Source organism: Gorilla gorilla, chromosome 5, assembly GCF_029281585.2.
Source record: "Gorilla gorilla gorilla isolate KB3781 chromosome 5, NHGRI_mGorGor1-v2.1_pri, whole genome shotgun sequence".
In the NCBI taxonomy this organism is placed as follows: domain Eukaryota; kingdom Metazoa; phylum Chordata; class Mammalia; order Primates; family Hominidae; genus Gorilla; species Gorilla gorilla.
The window spans coordinates 101,834,769-101,855,526 of NC_073229.2; the positions used below are offsets into that span (position 1 = coordinate 101,834,769).

Here is a 20,758-nt window from a genome sequence, read left to right on the forward strand (position 1 = left end):
AGGAAGCCATTTTATCCTACTAGGCCTGGGGGCCCATGATGGGAGGGGCTGCATTAAAGGTCTCTGACATCCGTGGAGACATTTTCCCCATTGTCTTGGAGATTAACATTAGACTCCTCATTATTTATGTAAATTTCTGCAGCTGGCTTGAATTTCTCCCAAGAAAATAGGTTTTTCTTTTCTAAGACATGTTCAGGCTGCAAATTTTCTAAACTTTTATGCTCTGTCACCTCTTGAATGCTTTGCTGCTCTGAAATTTCTTCATCTAGATTCTCTAAGTCACCTCTTTCAAGTTCAAAGTTCCCAGTAGGGGCCAACAGACATGTCATACAGGAGAGCTCTGGCTAGCATCTGGCAGATGCCCCTCTGGGATGAAGCTTCCAGAGAAAGGAACAGGCAGCAATCTTTGCTGTTCTCCAGCCTCTGCCGGTGATACCCAGGAAAACAGGGTCTGGAGTGGACCTCCAGCAAACTCCAACAGACCTGCAGCAGAGGGGCCTGACTGTTAGAAGGAAAACTAACAAACAGAAAGGAATAGTATCAACATCAAATAAAAAGATGCCCACTCAGAGACCCCAGCAGAAGGTCAGTGACTTCAAAGACCAAAGGTAGATAAATCCATGAAGATGGGGAGAAACCAGTGCAAAAAAGCTGAAGATTCCAAAAGCCAGAACACCTCTTCTCCTCCAAAGGATCACAACTCCTCAACAGCAAGAGAAGAAAACTGAACAGAGAATGAGTTTGATGAATTGACAGAAGTAGGCTTCAGAAGGTGGGTAATAAACTCCTCCAAGCTAAAGGAGCATGTTCTAACCCTATGCAAGGAAGCTGAGAACCTTGATAAAAGGTTAGATGCATTGCTTACTAGAACAGCCAGTTTAGAGAAGAACATAAATGACCTGATGGAGCTGAAAAACACAGCATGAGAACTTCGTGAAGCATACACAAGTATCAATAGCTGAATTGATCAAGCGGAAGAAAGGATATCAGAGATTGAAGATCAACTCAATGAAATAAAGTGAGAAAATAAGATTAGAGAAAAAAAGAATGAAAAGAAACAAACAAAGCCTCCAAGAAATGTGGGACTATGTGAAAAGAACAAATCTATGCTTGATTGGCATACCTGAAAGAGACTGGGAGAATGGAACCAAGTTGGAAAACAGTCTTCAGGCTATTAGCCAGGAGAACTTCCCCAAACTAGCAAGGCAGGCCAACATTCAAATTCAGGAAATACAGAGAACACCACAAAGATACTCCTGAAGAAGAGCAACCCCAAGACACATAATCATCAGATTCACCAAGGTTGAAATGAGGGAAAATATGTTAAGGGCAGCCTGAGAGATAGGTTGGGTTACCCACAAACAGAAGCCCACCAGACTAACAGCAGATCTCTCTGCAGAAATCCTACAAGTCAGAAGAGAGTGGGGGCCAATATTCAACATTCTTAAAGAAAAGAATTTTCAACCCAGAATTTCATATCCAGCCACACTGAGCTTCATAAGCGAAGGAGAAATAAAATTCTTTACAGACAAGCAAATGCTGAGAGGTTTTTGTCATCACCAAGCCTGCCTTACGAGAGCTCCTGAATGAAGCGCTAAACATGGAAAGGAACAACCGGTACCAGTCACTGCAAAAACATACCAAATTGTAAAGACTATCGATGCTATGAAGAAACTGCATCAACTAATGGGCAAAAGAAACAGCTAGCATCATAGTGGCAGGATCAAACTCACACATAACAATATTAACCTTAAATGTAAAAGGGCTAAATGCCCCAGTTAAATGACACAGACTGGCAAACTGGATAAAGAGTCAAGACCCATTGGTGTGTTGTATTCAGGAGACCCATCCCACATGCAAAGACACACATAGGCTCAAAATAAAGGGATGGAGGAATATTTACCACGCAAATGGAAACCAAAGAAAGCAGATATTGCAATCCTAGTCTCTGATAAAACAGACTTTAAACGAACAAAGATCAAAGAGACAAAGAAGGCCATTACATAATGGTAAAGGTATCAATACAACAAGAAGAGCTAATTATCCTAAATATATATGCAGCCAGTACAGGAGCACCCAGAGTCATAAAGCAAGTTCTTAGCGACCTACAAAGAGACTTAGACTCCCACACAATAATAGTGGGAGACTTCAACACCCCACTGTCAATATTGGACAGATCAATGAGACAAAAAATTAACAAGGATATCCAGGACTTGAACTTAGCTCTGGACCAAGCAGACCTAACAGACATCTACAGGACTCTCCACCCCAAATCAACAGAATATATATTCTTCTCAGCACCACATCATACTTACTCTAAAATTGACCACATAATTGGAAGTAAAACACTTCTTAGCAAATGCAAAAGAAGGGAAATCATAACAAACAGTCTCTCAGACCACAGTGCAATCAAATTAGAACTCAGGATTAAGAAACTCACTCAAAACTGCACAACTGCATGGAAACTGAACAACCTGCTCCTGAATGACTACTGGGTAAATAATGAAATGAAGGCAGAAATAAAGATGTTCTTTGAAACCAATAAGAACAAAGACAAAATGTGCCAGAATCTCTGAGACACATTTAAAACAGTGCGTAGAGAGAAATGTATAGCACTAAATGCCCACAAGAGAAAGCAGGAAAGATCTAAAATTGACACCCTAACATCACAATTAAAAGAACTGAGAAACAAGAGCAAACAAATTCAAGAGCTATCAGAAGACAAGAAATAACTAAGATCAGAGCAGAACTGAAGGAGATAGAAACACACACACAAAAAAACCCTTGAAAAAACTCGGTGAATCCAGGAGGTGGTTTGAAAAGATCAAGAAAACAAATAGACCACTAGCCAGACTAATAAAGAAGAAAAGAGAGAAGAATCAAATAGATGCAATAAAAAATGATAAAGGGGATATCACCATGTATCCCACAGAAATACAAACTACCAACAGAGAATTTGCAACCTCTATGCAAATACACTAGAAAATCTAGAAGAAATGGATAAGTTTCTGAACACATACACCCTCCCAAGACTAAACCAGGAAAACATCAAAGCCCTGAAATGACCAATAACAAGTTCTGAAATTGAGGCAGCAATTAATAGCCTACTAACCAAAAAAAGTCCAGGACCAGATGGATTAACAGCCAAATTCTACCAGAGGTACAAAAAGGAGCTGGTACCACTCCTTCTGAAATTATTCCAAACAATAGAAAAACAGGGAATCCTTCCTAACTCATTTTATGAGGCCAGCATCATCCTGATACCAAAACCTGGCAGAGACACAACAAAAAAAGAAAATTTCAGGCCAATATCCCTGATGAACATCAACATGAAAATCCTCAATAAAATACTGGCAAAACGAATCCAGCAGCACATCATCAAAAAGCTTATCCACCATGATCAAGTCGGCTTCATCCTTGGGATGCAAGGCTAGTTCAACATACACAAATCAATAAACATAATCCATCACATAAACAGAACCAATGACAAAAACCACATGATTATCTCAGTAGACCCAGAAAAGGCCTTTGACAAAATTCAACAGCCTTCATGCTAAAAACTCTCAGTAAACTAGATATTGATGGAACGTATCTCAAAATAATAAGAGCTATTTATGACAAACCCACAGCCAATATCGTGCTGAATGGGCAAAAACTAGAGGCATTCCCTTTGAAAATCCACACAAGACAAGGATGCCCTCTCTCACTACTCCCATTCAAGATAGTATTGGAAGTTCTGGCCAGGGCAATCAGGCAGGAGAAAGAAATAAAGGGTATTCACTTAGGAAAAGAGGAAGTCAAATTGTCTCTGTTTGCAGATGACATGATTGTATATTTAGAAAACCCCATTGTCTCAGCCCCAAATCTCTTAAGCTGATAAGCAACTTCAGCAAAGTCTCAGGATACAAAATCAATGTGCAAAAATCACAAGCATTCTTATACACCAAGAACAGACAGAGAGCCAAATCATGAGTGAACTCCCATTCACAATTGCTACTAAGAGAATAAAATACCTAGGAATACAACTTACAAGGGATGTGAAGGATCTCTTCAAGGAGAACTACAAACCACTGCTTAAGGAAATAAGAGAAGACACAAACAAATAGAAAAACTTTCCATGCTCATTGATAGGAAGAATCATATCACAAAAATGACCATAATGCCCAAAGTAATTTTTAGATTCAGTGTATCCCCATTAAGCTACCACTGACTTTCTTCACAGAATTGGAAAAAAACTAATTTAAATTTCATTTGGAACCAAAAAAGAGCCCACATAGCCAAGACAATCCTAAGCAAAAAGATCAAAGCTGGAGGCGTCACACTACTACAACTATACTACAAGGCTACAGTAAACAAAACAGCATGGTACTGGTACCAAAACAGATATATAGACCAGTGGAACAGAACAGAGTCCTCAGAAATAATGCCACACATCTATAACCATTGGATCTTTGACAAACCTGACAAAAACAAGAAATGGGCAAAGGATTCCCTATTTAATAAATGGTTTTGGGAAAACTGGCTAGCCATATGCAGAAAGCTGAAACTGGATCTCTTCCTTACAACTTACACAAAAATTAACTCAAGATGGATTGAAGAATTAAATGTAAGACCTAAAACCATAAAAACCTTAGAAGAAAACCTAGGCAATACCATTCAGGACATAGGCATGGGCAAAGACTTCATGACTAAAACACCCAAAGCAATGGCAACAAAAGCCAAAATAGACAAATGGGATCTAATTAAACTAAAGAGCTTCTGCACAGCAGAAGAAACTATCATCAGAGTGAACAGGCAACCTACAGAATGGGAGAAAATTTTTACAATCTATCCATCTGACAAAGGGCTAATATCCGGAATCTACAAAGAACTTAAACAAATTTACAAGAAAAAAAAACAACCCCATCAAAAAGTAGGTGAAGGATTTCAACAGACACTTCTCAAAAGAAGGCATTTATGCAGCCAACAAACGTATGAAAAAAAGCTCAGCATCACTGATCATTAGAGAAATGCAAATCAAAACCACAATGAGATATCACTTCCCGTCAGTTAAAATGGCAATCATTAAAAAGTCAGGAAACAGCAGATGCTGGAGAGGATGTGGAGAAATAGGAATGCTTTTACACTGTTGGTCGGAGTGTAAATGTGTTCAACCATTGTGGAAGACAGTAGGTCGATTCCTCAAGGATCTAGAACCAGAAATACCATTTGACCCAGAAATCCCATTACTGAGTATATACCCCAAGGATTATAAACCATTCTGCTATAAAGACACATGCACACGTATGTTTGTTGTGGCACTGTTCACAATAGCAAAGACTTGGAACCAACCCAAATACCCATCAATGATAGACTGGACAAAGAAAATGTGGCACATATACACCATGGAATACTGTGCAGCCATGAAAAAGGATGAGTTCATGTCCTTTGCAGGGACATGGATGAAGCTGGAAACCATCTTTCTCAGCAAACTAACACATCAGCAGAAAACCAAACACCACATGTCTCACTCATAAGTGGGAGTTGAACAATGAAAGCACATGGACACAGGGAGGGGAACATCACACACCGTGTCCTGTAGGGGGTTAGGGGGGTTCTGGGGAGGGATGGCATTAGGAGAAATACCTAATGTAGATGATGGGTTGATGGGTGCAGCAAACCACCATGGCATGTGAATACCTATGTAACAAACCTGCAGGTTCTGCACATGTACCCCAGAACTTAAAGTATAATAGAAATAAATAAATAAATAATAAGTGAAGCTCAAAACAAACAAACAAGGCTCCAAAGATCTCTACGGCAGAGGCAAAATGCCGCCAGTCTCTTTGCTAAAGCATAGCAAGAGTTACTTTTACTCTAGTTCCCAATAAGTTCCTCATCTGCACCTGAGACCACCTCAGCCTAGGCTTTACTGTTTACATCACTATCAGCATTTTGGTCAAAATCATTTAACAGGTCTTTAGGAAGTTCCAAACTTTCTGACATCTTCCTGTCTTCTTCTGTACCCTCAGAATCGTTACAATCTCTGCCTGTTACCCAGTTTCAAAGTTGCTTCCACATTTTCAGGTTATCTTTATAGCAGTACCCCACTCTCTGCACTACCAATTTCTTGTATTAGTTCATTTTCACTCTACTATAAAGAACTTCCCCAAACTGGGTAATTTACAAAGAAAAGAGGTTCTGTTGACTCACATGTCCACATGGCTGGGGTGGCCTCAGGGAACCCACAATCATGGTGGAAGGGAAAGCAGGCACGTCTTACATGCGGAGAGAGAGAGTGAAGGGGGAAAGAGTCCCTTATAAAACCACCAGATCTTGTGACAACTCACTCACTGTCATGAGAACGACATGGCAGTAACCACCATGATCCAATCACCTCCCACCAGGCCTCTCCCTTGACATGTGGGTGTTACAGTTTGAGATGAGATTTAAATGGGGACACAGAACCAAGCCATATCAATGGGTTTAATTTTATGGGTAAGTTAGGGAATGTGGAAATAAGTAAGAAAGATATCAAGAATTCATGTGACTGGGCACAGTTGGTGGCACCTGTAATTCCCGTGATTTGGGAGGCTGAAGTGGAAGGATCCCTTGAGAGCAGGAATCAGGATTTGAGACCAACCTGGGCAACAAGTGGTACACAGTGTCCAGAAAAAAAAGAAAAACAAAGAGATGGTGTGATTGTGAATAAATAGAGTATAATTAAGTACACTTAACTTAAGTATTGTTAAGTATACTTGAGATCCACTCTAAAATGGTAAATGAGTTCAAGGTGGACCTTAAAAACAGAAAGAAAATGTAAGGGTTAAGGGTTCAGCAAAATGAAATATAAAGTCTATGGGATCCAGTGTGTAAGAGGGACTTAGAATATTGTAGATGAACTCTGTAGGTTTTGTTTATTCATACTTTTTTTTTTTCTAAGACAGAGTCTCACTGTGTCACCCAGGCTGGAGTGCAGTGGCACGATCTCGGTTTACTGAAACCTCCACCTCCCATGTTGAATCAGTTCTCCTGCCTCAGCCTCCCGAGTAGCTGAGATTACAGGCACACACCACCACACCCGGCTAACTTTTGTATTTTTAGTAGAGACGGGGTTTTACCATGTTGGCCAGGCTGGTCTTGAACTCTTGACCTCATGATCTGCCCACCTCGGACTCCCATGTGCTAGGTGTTTATTATAATGTTTAATTGATATTTCATGTACTTTTGGTTATGATTGCATACTTTAGCATAATTTAGATTTCTGATCTCCATAATTATGTAATAATAAAAAACATGAAACAATATGTGTCAAACTGTGCTGGAATGGTGTGTGTGTGTGTGTGTATTTTACCTCTGTTAAATCTAATGACAAACAGATAGGTGCAATAAATTGGAGAGACATTACCGCAAGCTCGTCTGCACAATAATAAATGAAGGCAGAAACCTTATTTGACTTTTGCTTTACCTTAGTGTCTCCTGGAAAAACAGGAATTACAGAAAGCGGCACCAGCATGGCTTCATTATCTTTTCTCTCCTTTGGGCATGATGCTTTGTTAGCCCTGCTTTGAGGTCTAACTCAGTCATACAAGCAAAGAATAGAATCTGGTTGTAGTTATGAAAGACCCATTTAAAGGGACAAGGATATATTAGTCTATGTCCATGCTGTATATTACTCAAACAAGAATGGATACTTAAAAATCTTCTCTTTATGAATAAATATTTATGACTATTATCAGATATGATAACCCATTAATACTAATATTGAAAATATTTAATCTTTTCTAAGAAAACTTTTTTTCCTATTTATGTTTTTTCTCTTCTAAGGACACATACTATAGTCACAGCAGCCCACTATTATTTACCTTATTAGGGAGTGAGTGGTTTCCAGTGTGGAAGCATTGGTTTCCAGTGTAAATGCTATTTGTAGTTGTCAGAGTTTTCATCGTTGAGGACAGATAGGAGCAGAACTAAATTAGTTATGGGTTATAAAAGTTATTAATAGTAGATGCTATAAAAAAGCATATTATTGACTTTTTTTGGCTGATTTTGAATAATTATTGCAATAGCCATATTCTTTTGGTTTCTCTCTTTCTCTCTCTCCCTCCCTCCCTCCCTCTCTCTTTCTCTCCCTCTTTGTATTCCTCTCTCTCCCCGCCGCCGCCTTCTCCTTCTCTCTGTTTCTATTTCTGTCCTTCTATCTCATCTTTCTAGGCTATCTATGTAATTGTTGTGGTTTGGTATAATTTTCCAAGGAGTTGATCATGGTTCATTATAAATATTAAAGATGAGAGAAGACCTGTTATAGCCCACAGCAAGTTTCAGCTCTAAGCATTTCCCCTGATGAGGTGTCTGCTACAGATGATTCTATTGTTTAGTGAAAAGATCATAAGGATGACAAGAGACAGGGCCTCTGGCCTTAAGGAACTCATAAACAAGTGGATAACATTTAGAAATCAAAGAACACTATAATGGAAATGTACAGGAGCTGGAATAGAGCACACAGCCTCTTTGCTGTCATTGGAAGGTGATTGGACTTGGAATGTAATGATTTCACTTGTTCACTGTGTGGCTCTTTCTCAGTTCTCTTAATCAAGCTGAGCTTCATTTCCTAATTGGCAAATTAGAGATCAAAATAACATATCTTTTAGGGTTTTTGTGAATATCAGTTGAATTATTTGATGAAGCTAGTTTGTATAATAAAATATGAATATAAGGTTCTTTTATTCAGCTTGATATTTTGACTTTAACACTGGGAGCCATATTGTGTAAAATCCCAGCATAGTTCTCTGTTGTGACGTTAAAGCATTCCTTTAGAGCACTGAAAGGAGATTCTTCTTTGTGTGTTTTTCCATATTAGAATTTCTAACATATGCTCTCATGACATTTTTCTGATGGTATAGAAATAAAGCAGCCTGTAAGAAAGGTGGTCAATGTTGTGTATTCCTGTCCCCATAGCATACATTGGTAGAGGTACTCTTTCAAATTTGTACTTGTCATGCCTGAAGGGGATGAGATGGAGTGGATGTGGCTTGCCAAAAGGCATGGCAGTGAGAAGTAAAGAGAAAAACTGGCAATCACCTTTTTTCTTCCCAATTTATCCATTGGTAGAATTCATTTTCTGAGTTTTTCTTGAAATAATTACACATGAAGTTAAGCTTACCTTTAAGATTAATGCAATTGTTCTGTTTTTTAAATTACTTTAACTTCCATGAAAGTATAATTTTCTAGATTACTGTAGTCCGTATTTCCCCTTTATTTATGTGAAGAATGAAGTTGATGTCTTGAGAAGTCATTTTCAGTGTCTATTCACTTAAAATGATCAGTCCGTCTGGCTGTGTTAATATAGAAATAGGACAGGCATGGTGGCTCATGCCTGTAATCCCAGCACTTTGGGAGGCCGAGGCGGGTGGATCACAGGGTCAAGAGATCGAGACCATCCTGGCCAACATGGTGAAACCCTGTCTGTACTAAAAATACAAAAATTAGCTGGGTGTGGTGGCGTGTGCCTGTAGTCCCAGCTACTTGGGAGGCTGAGGCAGGAGAATCACTTGAACCCAGGAGGTGGAGGTTCCGTGAGCCAAGATTGTGCCACCGCACTCCAGCTTGGTGACAGAGCAAGACTCCATCTCACAAAAAAAAAAAAAAAAAAAAAAAAAAAAAAAAAAAAAAAAAAGAGCCACATGCAGTTCAGTTTAACGTTTGCTGATAGATCATTTTTCTGGTTACCACTACTTTTTGAACTTTCCGCATTATCATTGTCTCCTTTTAATTATCTCCTTTTAAGCATGGCATATAGAAGTTGTAGTGATAATTAGCAAGCACATATCTGCACATTTTTGATGGTTATAGTAGACACTTGTTAAATGAATAAATTCTAAGTTAAAGCTCAATCCTCCAATTCTACCTCATCAGCTTCCGTTTTTTTCTGAAGGACAAGAGCAGCAAATTAGATTTACGAACCATATGGTGGAGAATGTAGAAGATGTCACATTTACCATTCTTTTTGTGCACTCTTCAACCACTGTCCCCCTTTCTCAAACTTTAAGAAAATATTACTGTCAGGTGAAATCCCCCTTAACTTCCTGTATGCCAGTAGTAGTTCTGCACAACCCTATACTTTTTCATTCTTTTTCCTTCAGCTTAGAGAAAAGTGTTTACTTTGGCATTACACATCCCAGCCCATCCACTGGGTCCTTAACTCAGTCTCCTATCTTCTCCAGGGCCATGTCTCACCTGCCATTCTTTTCTCATATTTCCAACCTCTGCTTATCCATTGTGTTTTTTTCTTTGTTTTTAATTGCTCATTTCACTCAATTTGTCATGCCACATTTGTCTGCAGTTGCTATCCATTTTATGCTTTCCTGATCTAAGTCCTCAGAAGTGTCCTTCACTTACTTTCTTCACTTCCAGTCTTCACTTACTTTATTCTCATTCACTCTTTAGTCCATTGCAATAAGTTCTCTGTCTGCCACCCTGTCTAATCGATCAAAACTGCTCTGGATGAAGCTGCTATGAATGAGGTAACTGGTGTTTTTTTTTGGTTTGTTTGTTTTTTTAAATTAGCAATTCCAGCAGACATTTTTTCAACCTATTGTTTTGGTGGATTTTTTTGCTTCATGTATGTAACTCTTCTTGAAACTGTTTCCTTGACTTTTATGACACAATCATTTTTTCTTGTACCTTTTAAATTGTTCCTTCTCTATGTTCTTAATGACTGTTATGTCTCTATCCAGCCTTCAAATACTGATCCTATTCAGGGTATCTTTTTTGATCCTTTGTTTACTCACTGCCCATACTCTCTCTGAATGATTGTAATCATTTTTATAGTTTCTGCTATCTACACACTGATAACTCCTAAAATGCATTTTCAGTCTAGACCTTCTCCCCAGTCTTAGGCTTATGTGACCAGTTTCTAAAGGATCATCTCTGACTAGATTTTCTCCAGCTGCCTCAGAATTTATGTGACTAAACCCGAACTTTTTATAGTCTCTTCTAAGCCATTTCTTCTATCTTTTTACTATTTCATTTGGTAGCACCATAATCTACCTTGTCACCTAAGTCAGAACCATGGAATGCATTTATTCATTCTTTCACTTCATTGCCCATATTCAGTCAGTAAGCTGGTCTCCAGATTACATATTGATATTTTGTGTTTATTTTCCCAGTCAGTCCTTTTCTTTCTCTTCCACTGCAGCTGCTTAGTTCATTTCGCTCTTCACCCAATGTTGGGACTAATAGAGGTGCTTTTCAGTTGATCGCTCAATGTTCTTTCATGTTCTCCTCAAATAAGCCCTTCCTATAGCCAATAGAATGATGAAATTAAAATAAGACCATTTCATTTTTCTGCATTACAACTTTCAGTGCCTCATTCCTGTTCCCACTGCTGACAGCCATATTTCTCATATTTAGTTTCATGGATATGTGTGTACTTTAGAATATTCAATGAGAACTTTTCAATTTGGTTTACGCATTTTACAGATAATCATTTTAAAAACAACCACAACTTTGTTTGTGTTTATGATGACATGTCTGTCAAAGAGTGACCGAGAGTTATTAGATTTAGCTTTAAATGCAGTATTTTTCAGCCAAGATGAGGAAATTCTAGAAGTTATAGACATAGTTTCATGGATCTATACCACATACACACACATGTGTACATACACAGGTACATACACATGTATATACATATATATACACACATATATCATATATATACACACATATATGATATACATATACAGAGATATGCAGATATCTATATATATTTATATTTGTATATCAGATATTTTATGTGTGTATGTGCATAATTTTTCCAAAGGGGTCTTATATTATTCAAGTCGGAAATTCACTCTACACTTTACAGGATGAATTGTAAGGTTCTTACCACGTCTTGTATTATCTTTTATGATCTGGCCTCTACATTATTTATCTTAGTCTCTTACCTTATACTTTCTGTGGAAGCAACATCAAATTACTTGAGAGTCCTCATATACATAAATGCTATTATTTTTCCTGTTGTGTTTATGCGTTTACACTTACCCCTTAGGTGTATGTTATTCTTTTGCCTTCTGTCTTCTCCTAACTTTAACTTTGAGCTCCTACTTTATAAGTAGTTCCATCATGACCTCTTCCAGGTTACACTAATCTAACAAGGTAGGCTGTTCAATGGCCCTCCTGATTTTATAGTTCCCTCAGTAAATCTCTATGTCTGGGTACACCTTATTGCCTTGTAGTTACCTATTGGATTCACTACCAGACTGTGACCTCCTTCAGGTCTTGTGGCTTTCTCTTCTGCGTCTTTCAAGCATGGCATTGTAATTGAATGAGAGATAATGACCTGAAAACACATGAGTCACCTTTCTACCCATGAAGATAAAGACCTTTTTTCTACAATCTCTACAATTTCTTTCACAGTTTTTTCTTTACTCAGTTTTTACACTACTGCTTGTTAAATGCTTAATGTGTATTTATATACTTCATTTCTTATTTTAAGATAAGTATCAATGGCTAGTTTTACATGAAGAAATTTCAGCTGCATGAAGATAATCCTTCTATTCCTTTATTTTTCAGGATACGTTTCCTCCCAGTTGGAGGCTCAGGAACCTAAGAGTTCTGAAAGTACGTTAACTTCGATGGAAGATTCTGGATGTGATTTGTCGAATGAGCAGAGAACTGAATCCTCAGACCTGTCCCGGCACTTTGTGGAAAGCTGTACCCCCACTCACTTTCCACCACTGCCTCTTGTGAAAAGACCTTGTGCTATCCTGCAAAATCCTTTGTCTTCTCACATGCAATTCTTGCAATATCTACTTGAATTAAAGAACTTGACAGAATCAGGTAATCTTAAAAGAGACTTAACCCACTTTGAAAAAGACTCTTCCACAGTCTCTGATTCTGTTTTTCAATTGCTGGATGGCCTGATCACTTTTTACCGTAATCCCAAACTTCCTTTTTCAAGATTTTGGACGGAAGCTGTTGGTACTTTAGCTAGTCTGATCAGTGACTATAACTTATCTAGTCATATTCTTAAAAAGTGTTCCAAGAAGTTGGAAGAATTTGAGAAAACCCTACTACATGCTATTTTAGGAAACAATCATATAAATCAGGTGAGTAATAAATCCCTCTTTTATTCCTAAAATGCTAGTAATTTTAGTGAACATCTCTTTGGGTAATGTCTGTTGTTGTCCCTTAGCCTTGTGGCTCAAGGAGTCCCTTATTGGGTCTTTTTCTGCAGCTGTCTGCAGCTCTTATCTGTCATGATGTCTCCACTTCTAGCCTCTGATTGCTACAGCATAGTTTTCTGCATAGATGCCTTTGCTTCAAGCTTGTTCTTCTCTGCTTTGAATTACTTTCTCTGTTTTATTATCAGCACCCTTGGATTCTTTTTAGTCTTATGTTTTCCCTTTTCTGTTTCTATTTCCTATTGTTCAAAAAGTCTCAAAACTTTTGAGAAAACCGCTAACAAATAAGGTTCTCCAAACTTAACTTCTGTGAGTGTTAAATTCCTCATGATGGATTATCTGTACTGTATTGAATTTGCTCTTTTTCTGGCATTGACTAGCAAATGCCTTGGGGTTGAAGAATATTTTTCTCTTCTTTTGGCCTTTCCCTTGTAAGTGGCAAATGCCCTGTGGACCCTCTGCAGATGTAGGTGAATTGAATAAATTGGCTAAGGAGCACATAATATAAAGCTTTATTATGTTTTTTTCCTTATTTATTGATTTAACACGGCTTAGAAAGATTTATTCAGGGATTCTTTCTTAACAAGTGACATTGAGATAACCTGAAGTTGTTTTGTTGTTTGGCTCTTGAGACATGATAGAGAATTTCTTTTTCATATTATTTCTGCCTTCTTTAATATCTGATCCTTTTTCTGGGAAATTCCAAATGGCTTCACATTTTAATCCTCTTTAATTGACTACCAAAAATATAATAGAAGAAACTAAAAGGTCTGTCTAACTTATTTACTATATTTCATTGTAGGAAAAAGGTTATTGGACCTTGTTTCTTTGGATACATCATTGTTAAATATTTGCCTCCGTGCTATGATCTAACATTTAGGGTTTTTGTACAGTGGAGGCTTTATCTGAGTTTTCAAAATTTTGATAAAATTTGCACTGATAAACCAATTTGTTTCATGTATAGCTGTTCTTTCCTTCTCTATTAAGGTATGATTTGATCAATATTTTAAAAACTTTATGAGTAAGCTTTGGCATTTGTGAAAGATATTGAATTTTCTGTCTGGAGAATGGAAATCTTTTTCTTTTGGACATGGTCAATCAGGAATTAAATATCAGATTTGCCATAGTTGTATCTGAGATATAAAATCCATTTCTAAACCATGAAAATATCTTAAATAGTTCATATTTTTTAAACTTCTTTTTATACTTTTGCTTTCTTTTTAAACACTACTTTAAGCAGTCTTTATGTAACTTGGAACCTTGAAGATACTGGCATTTATAGTCCATATCAGAATTACTGAATGATGCAAATATTTTTCCAGTCTAGTCTTTGCCTTCATATATATATTGGAGGTTGATATGACTTAAACCTATACAAGAGTAGCCTTGGGAATTGTATGGAAGGAGGATAATGTGTAGAATAAACTACACATAAACTTGTGAATGAAAGTCCTCTTTTCTCTTTCCTCCACCTTCCTCAAGCAGATGGACTGAGTCTTTGAGGTGCAAGCTGTGCTGCCTGGGGTTTGTGGAGGGGTGACATAAGCACTTCCTTGGTTGCCTCAGCTAGTATCTCACTATGTTCCATGCACACCAAGTTCCCTGGCTCTGAGCCCAGCACAGCACCAGGACTTGTGCAGAAATTGTAGTCCTTGTGGTCTAGGTTGCCCTTCGTGTTTATTTAGAACCCCAGAATGGTTTAGTCCATGGTGGCAGGACTTGCCAAAACTCAGGTTCCAACTGCAGCAATTACCCCTGCAAGAAAGCCATTCATTTACTTGTTGTTCTACTGTTGACCAACTGTTCAGCAATGGCTGGCACGATGGCAAGTGACATAGGAAATATATATTTCATCTATAGATCCACCTATACCATGACAAATTTGAAATGAAAACTCTAGTTTTCATTTCTTGTAGAGTCTTCCTAGTTTTGGTATCAGGGTAATCCTGACCTCATAAAATGTGTTTGGAAGTGGCCATTTTTATTTTCAGGAAGAGTTTAAGAAAGATTGTTCTTAATTCCTCTTTGAATGTTTGGTGGGATTCACCTGTGTAGTCGTCAGATTATTTGTTGGGAGACTTTTTTTTTTTTTCTAGGTGGAGTCTCACTCTGTCACCAGGTTGGAGTGCCGTGGCACAATCTCGGCTCACTGCAACCTCCACTTCCTGGGTTCAGGCGATTCTCCTGCCTCAGCCTCCCTAGTAACTGGGACTACAGGTGCATGCCACCATGCCCAGCTAATTTTTGTATTTTTAGTAGAGATGGGGTTTCATCATGTTGGCCAGGCAGAAAAATCAATAAACAGCTGACTTGAACAACACTGTAGAGTAAATGGATTTAATTGACATATACAGAACTTTCCACTCAACAGCAAAAGAATACACATTCTTCTCAAGTGCACACAGAATGTTCTCCAGGATAAATCAAATTTTAGGTCACAAAACGTGTCTTAACCATTTTAGAAGTTCAAAAGCTTTCTAGATATTTCTTTCTGACCACAATATAATGAAATTAGAATTCAACAACAATAGGTAAAATGGTAAAATTTACAAGTATGTAGAAACTAAACAATACAATTTTGAACAAACTTTGTGTCAAAGAAGAAATCAAAGGGAAGTTCAAAAGTATCTCAAGACAAACAAAAATGAAAACAGAATTTACCGAAACCTATGAGATGCAGCAAAAGTAGTAATAAGGACATTTATAAGGTTGAATGTCTACATCAAAAAATAAGAATCTTATATGAACAAGTTTTCAATTATTTTTAGCACAGTGATCAATAGCTCGAATTAGAATTCTGAAGCTTTTACTCAATAGCTATGACCTTAGACAAGTTAACTAACCTTCAAGTTCTACATCTGTAAAATGTAGGTAATAAATGTGACCATTTCATAGGGCTAAATACTAAGCATAATTTCTGACATCATATAAAAACTTAATAAATGTTTCTTTTTGTTACTTTTCTCTTGAGTAAGTGATTATATCTTATTTTCTCCACTGTGCCCAAGACAATGTTGAGTTTGTTGTAGCAGCAACGTGAGGTATTTTTTTGAATTGAAAATAAGATAATGAGAAGTGACAACTTATATTTCATATACCCTCATAAACTTAAATACCATCAGCTGATTTTCTTTTTTTTTTTAATTTTATTATTATACTTTAAGTTTTAGGGTACATGTGCACAATGAGCAGGTTTGTTACATATGTATACATGTGCCGTGTTGGTGTGCTGCACCCATTAACTCGTCATTTAGCATTAGGTATATCTCCTAATGCTATCCCTCTCCCCTCCCCCCACCCCACAACAGTCCCTGGTGTGAACTAGTTCAACCATTGTGGAAGACAGTGTGGCGATTCCTCAGGGATCTAAAACTAGAAATTCCATTTGACCCAGCCATCCCATTACTGGGTATATACCCAAAGGATTATAAATCATGCTGCTATAAAGACACATGCACACGTATGTTTATTGCAGCACTATTCATAATAGCAAAGACTTGGAACCAACCCAAATGTCCAACAATGATAGACTGGATTAAGAAAATGTGGCACATATATACCATTGAATATTATGCAGCCATAAAAAATGATGAGTTCATATCCTTTGTAGGATGAAGCTGGAAACCATCATTCTCAGCAAAGTATTGCAAGGACAAAAAACCAAACACCACATGTTCTCACTCATAGATGGGAATTGAACAATGAGAACACATGGACACAGGAAGGGGACCATCAGCTGATTTTCTAAGCAGCAGCTCTTAACACCGTGACATTCCTGAAACACCTCCATATATATTAGGAAGTTGTATATTATCTCTTTGTGTCACTATTTTCCACAGCTACAGCTTCCAGTTGACCAATGAGCTTAGTAGGGAATAGTGGATATTTTTCTTTCTGTTTTAATTATGGAAAGTCCTTTTAAATTTAACTGTTTGAATGTTGTGGTTTTAATTACTCTTTCCACTGGTCCCTTCCTATAAAGCTGTGCTATGTTGCATCTCTGATACAGCATTTTGAAGTTGGCGATTCCCTCTAGTACTGTCGTTTTTGCTTCAATCACAGTGATTTTTGCTTAGATCATTTCAGGCAGTTTATGGATAAATCTGAAGATGATGGATCATGAAATCACATTTTTTTTTTTTTTTTTTTGAGACGGAGTCTCTCTCTTTTGCCCAGGCTGGAGTGCAGTGGCACAATCTCGGCCCACTGCAAGCTCTGCCTCCTGGGTTCACGCCATTCTCCTGCCTCAGCCTCCTGAGTAGCTGGGACTACAGGTGCCCGCCACCACACCCAGCTAATTTTTTGTATTTTTAGTAGAGACAGGGTTTCACCGTGTTAGCCAGGATGATCTTGATCTCCTGACCTCGTGATCCGCCCACCTCGGCCTCCCAAAGTGCTGGGATTACAGGCGTGAGCCTGTAATCAAAATCCTGATTTTGACCATGCCAGGTCGAAATCAGTTTTGTTTTTTTTCTAGTATGTATCCCTTAGTTGTATCTTGAAACTTATTCATGCCATAATTGTATTGACCAGTAAAATATGTTGACTTTTTAATTTAATTCTACTCAGGTAGCAGTATTTGTTGTATGTTTCTCTGCTGCAAGTTAGGACATTGTTTTAGTAATAACACAGGCTTTTCTTCCTGTGCTAACTTTCCAACAACCTTATCCTCTGCGTTTGAGATTTTTTATGTTCATGGCTATTAACCAGTTACTTAACCAGTCTGCTTTGAGAATATTCCTTGGGAAATATAAAGGAAGTCTAAGGTTAAGGGTCATTTCATCCTTGCTTATAGCTGTATTAAACAAACAAACAAAAGGCTGGGTGGGGTGGCTCACACCTGTAATCCCAGCACTTTGGGAGGCCTAGGCAGGTGTATCATGAGGTCAATAGATAGAGACCATCCTGGCCAACATTGTGAAACCCCATCTCTACTGAAAATACAAAAATTAGCTGGGCATGGTGGTGTGCGCCTGTAATCCCAGCTACTTGGGAAGCTGAGGCAGGAGAATCGCTTGAACCCGGGAGGCAGAGGTGACAGTGAGCCGAGACTGCACCACTGCACTCCAGCCTGGTGACTGAGACTCCCTCAATAAATAAATAAATAAATAAATAAGTCAGGCATGGTGGCTCACCCCTGTATTCCCAGTACTTTGGGGGGCCAAGGCAGGCAGATCACTTGAGCCCAGGAGTTTGAGACCATCCTTGGCAACATGGCGAGACCCTGTCTCTACAAAAAGTACAAAAAAAATTAGCCAGGCATGGTCTTGCACACCTGTAGTCCCAGCTACTCACGAGTCTGAGGTGGTAGGATTGCTTGAGCCCAGGAGGCAGAGATTGCAGTGAGAGCAGATCACATGAGAGCACTCTAGCCTGGGCCACAGAGCAAGAAACTGTCAGACACACACACACACACGGAAAAATCTGGGTTAATGTTCCTGCAATTTTACTTTAATTAGATAAGCACTTACTGAAACAGTTGTGTCATAAACCAAAATCTTAATACTACTTTTGATCACTGCATCAGTATATAAATCAAACATTTTCTGAATTTTCAAAGCAGTGTTTAACTTTCACTGCTCATGCAGAGGAAGGAGGAAGAGACAGAACAGAACTTTCTTCAATTTACTTTCAAAGTATGCTATACATTTAAATACCTCTTATTAAAATAATAGCAGTCTTCCTATTATGCTTTATAGTTTATAAAGTACTTTCACATGGAACTTATTTTCTGTTCAGACAACAACTCTGTGTCATGGTTGTTATTACTATCTTCAGTTTATAGATGAGGAAATTGAGTTCAGGCAGGTTAATGGACTCACTGGAAGTACTTAACCATTAGTAGAAGACCTAGGTCTCATGTTCAGGTATATGATGCCGAATATTTTCCTCCTGATATTATGTCCTATTTCCATCACTAATTTTTACAGTTTTCTAGATTTTTTTTTTTCCTAAGTGCAAAGGAAATAAACTGACTTTTGTTAATGGGTTAAAGAAAATATTCATTGGTAATGAAAGACCTTAGTGCCATTTCTCTAAATTTCATAAAGACAATATTTACATTGGTTTGGTTAAATTGCTGAATTATATTATGTGTAAAAATGTATGTTTATAGGGCTGGGCGTGGTGGCTCATGCCTGTAACCCCAGCACTGTGGGAGGCTGAGGTGGGTAGATCACCTGAGGTCCGTAGTTCGAGACCAGCCTGGCCAATGTGGGAAAACCCTGTCTCTACTAAAAATACAAAAAATAGCCAGACATGGTGGCACGCACCTGTAGTCTCAGCTACTTGGGAGAATGAGGCACGAGAATCACTTGAACCTGGGAGGCAGAGGTTGCAGTGAGCTGAGATCATGTCACTGCACTCCCGCCTGGGTGACAGAGCAAGACTCCGTCTCAAAAAAAAAAAAAAAAAAAAAAAAAAAATTGCAGACAGCAAAAGGAGAAAGAAAAGGAAAGTCCTGCTCTGCGGTACAATATAGGATCACCTGTTTCTTGTTCTTTTTTATTGGCTATAAACAACAGTCTTTTGGAAACTTTATAATTGCATATACAGCCTTGTCATCTTAGTTTCTAATTGAATATAAGTTATATGGTTTTGCTTGTGTGTACATAAAAATAAAACTATCAAAGGAGGCAGAGCAAGATACCCAAATACAAGCCTCTAGCAATTGCTGTACCCCCTTTGCCTCCTCAGGAACACTAAATTGAACAACAGTCCACGCAGGAAAGGACCTTCATAAGAACCAAAAATCAGGTGAGCTATAATAGTACCTGATTTTAACATTACATTAAGGAAAGAGGCATGGAAGAGGGCAAGAAAATCTGTCTTGAATTGCCTACACCACCCCTTCCCTATTCTCTGGCAGCGACCATATGGCACAGAAAGATGATCTGTGTGTTTGGGGTAGAGAGAACATACTGATTATGGGACTTTGCTTTGCAGCTTAGTGCTGTCCTGTCAGTGGGAAGCAACAGGGAGCAGAACTCAGCTTGTGCCCATAGAGGGAACATTTATACTAGGCCTGTCCAGAGGCAAATCATCCATCCTAGCAATTGGAACCTGAGTTTTGGCAAGTCCTGCCACCATGGGCTAAAGTGTTCTGGGGTTCTAAATAAACATGAAAGGCAACCTAGACCACAAGGACTGCAATTCCTGCACAAGTCCTGGTGCTGTGTTGGGCTTGGAGCAAGGGAACTTGGAGCGCATGGAACCTAGTGAGATGCCAGCTGAGACAACCAAGGAAGTGCTTGTGTCACCCCTCCACCAACCCTAGGCAGTACAGATTGTACCTCCAAGACCGCTTCCGTCTGCTTGAGGAAGGTGGAGGGGAAGAGGACTTTGTTTTGCAACTTGGATTCCAGCCCATCCACAGTAGAATAAGGCAACAGGCAGACTCCTAAGGCCCCCATCCCAGACCCTAGCTCCTGGATGACATTTCTAAACACACCATGGGCCAGAAGGGAACCCATTGCCTTGAAGGGAAGGGCCCAGTCCTGGCAGAATTTATCATGTGCTGAATAAACAGCCCTTGGGCCCTGAATAATCAGTATTGGTAGCCAGGCAGTATTTACCACAGGCCTTGGGTGAGACCC

At 38.6% G+C, this 20,758-nt stretch overlaps 1 protein-coding gene across 1 annotated transcript in view; it reads left to right on the forward strand.

Annotated features, from left to right (window-relative positions):
- The window catches only part of MEI4 (meiotic double-stranded break formation protein 4), a 261,601-nt gene that overhangs the window by 83,255 nt on the left and 157,588 nt on the right, over nt 1–20,758 (forward strand). Inside the window, exon 3 of the mRNA XM_019028929.2 lies at nt 12,553–13,088. Within this exon, the coding sequence (XP_018884474.1) occupies nt 12,553–13,088 (536 nt within the window). The remainder of the gene's footprint in view (nt 1–12,552; nt 13,089–20,758) is intronic.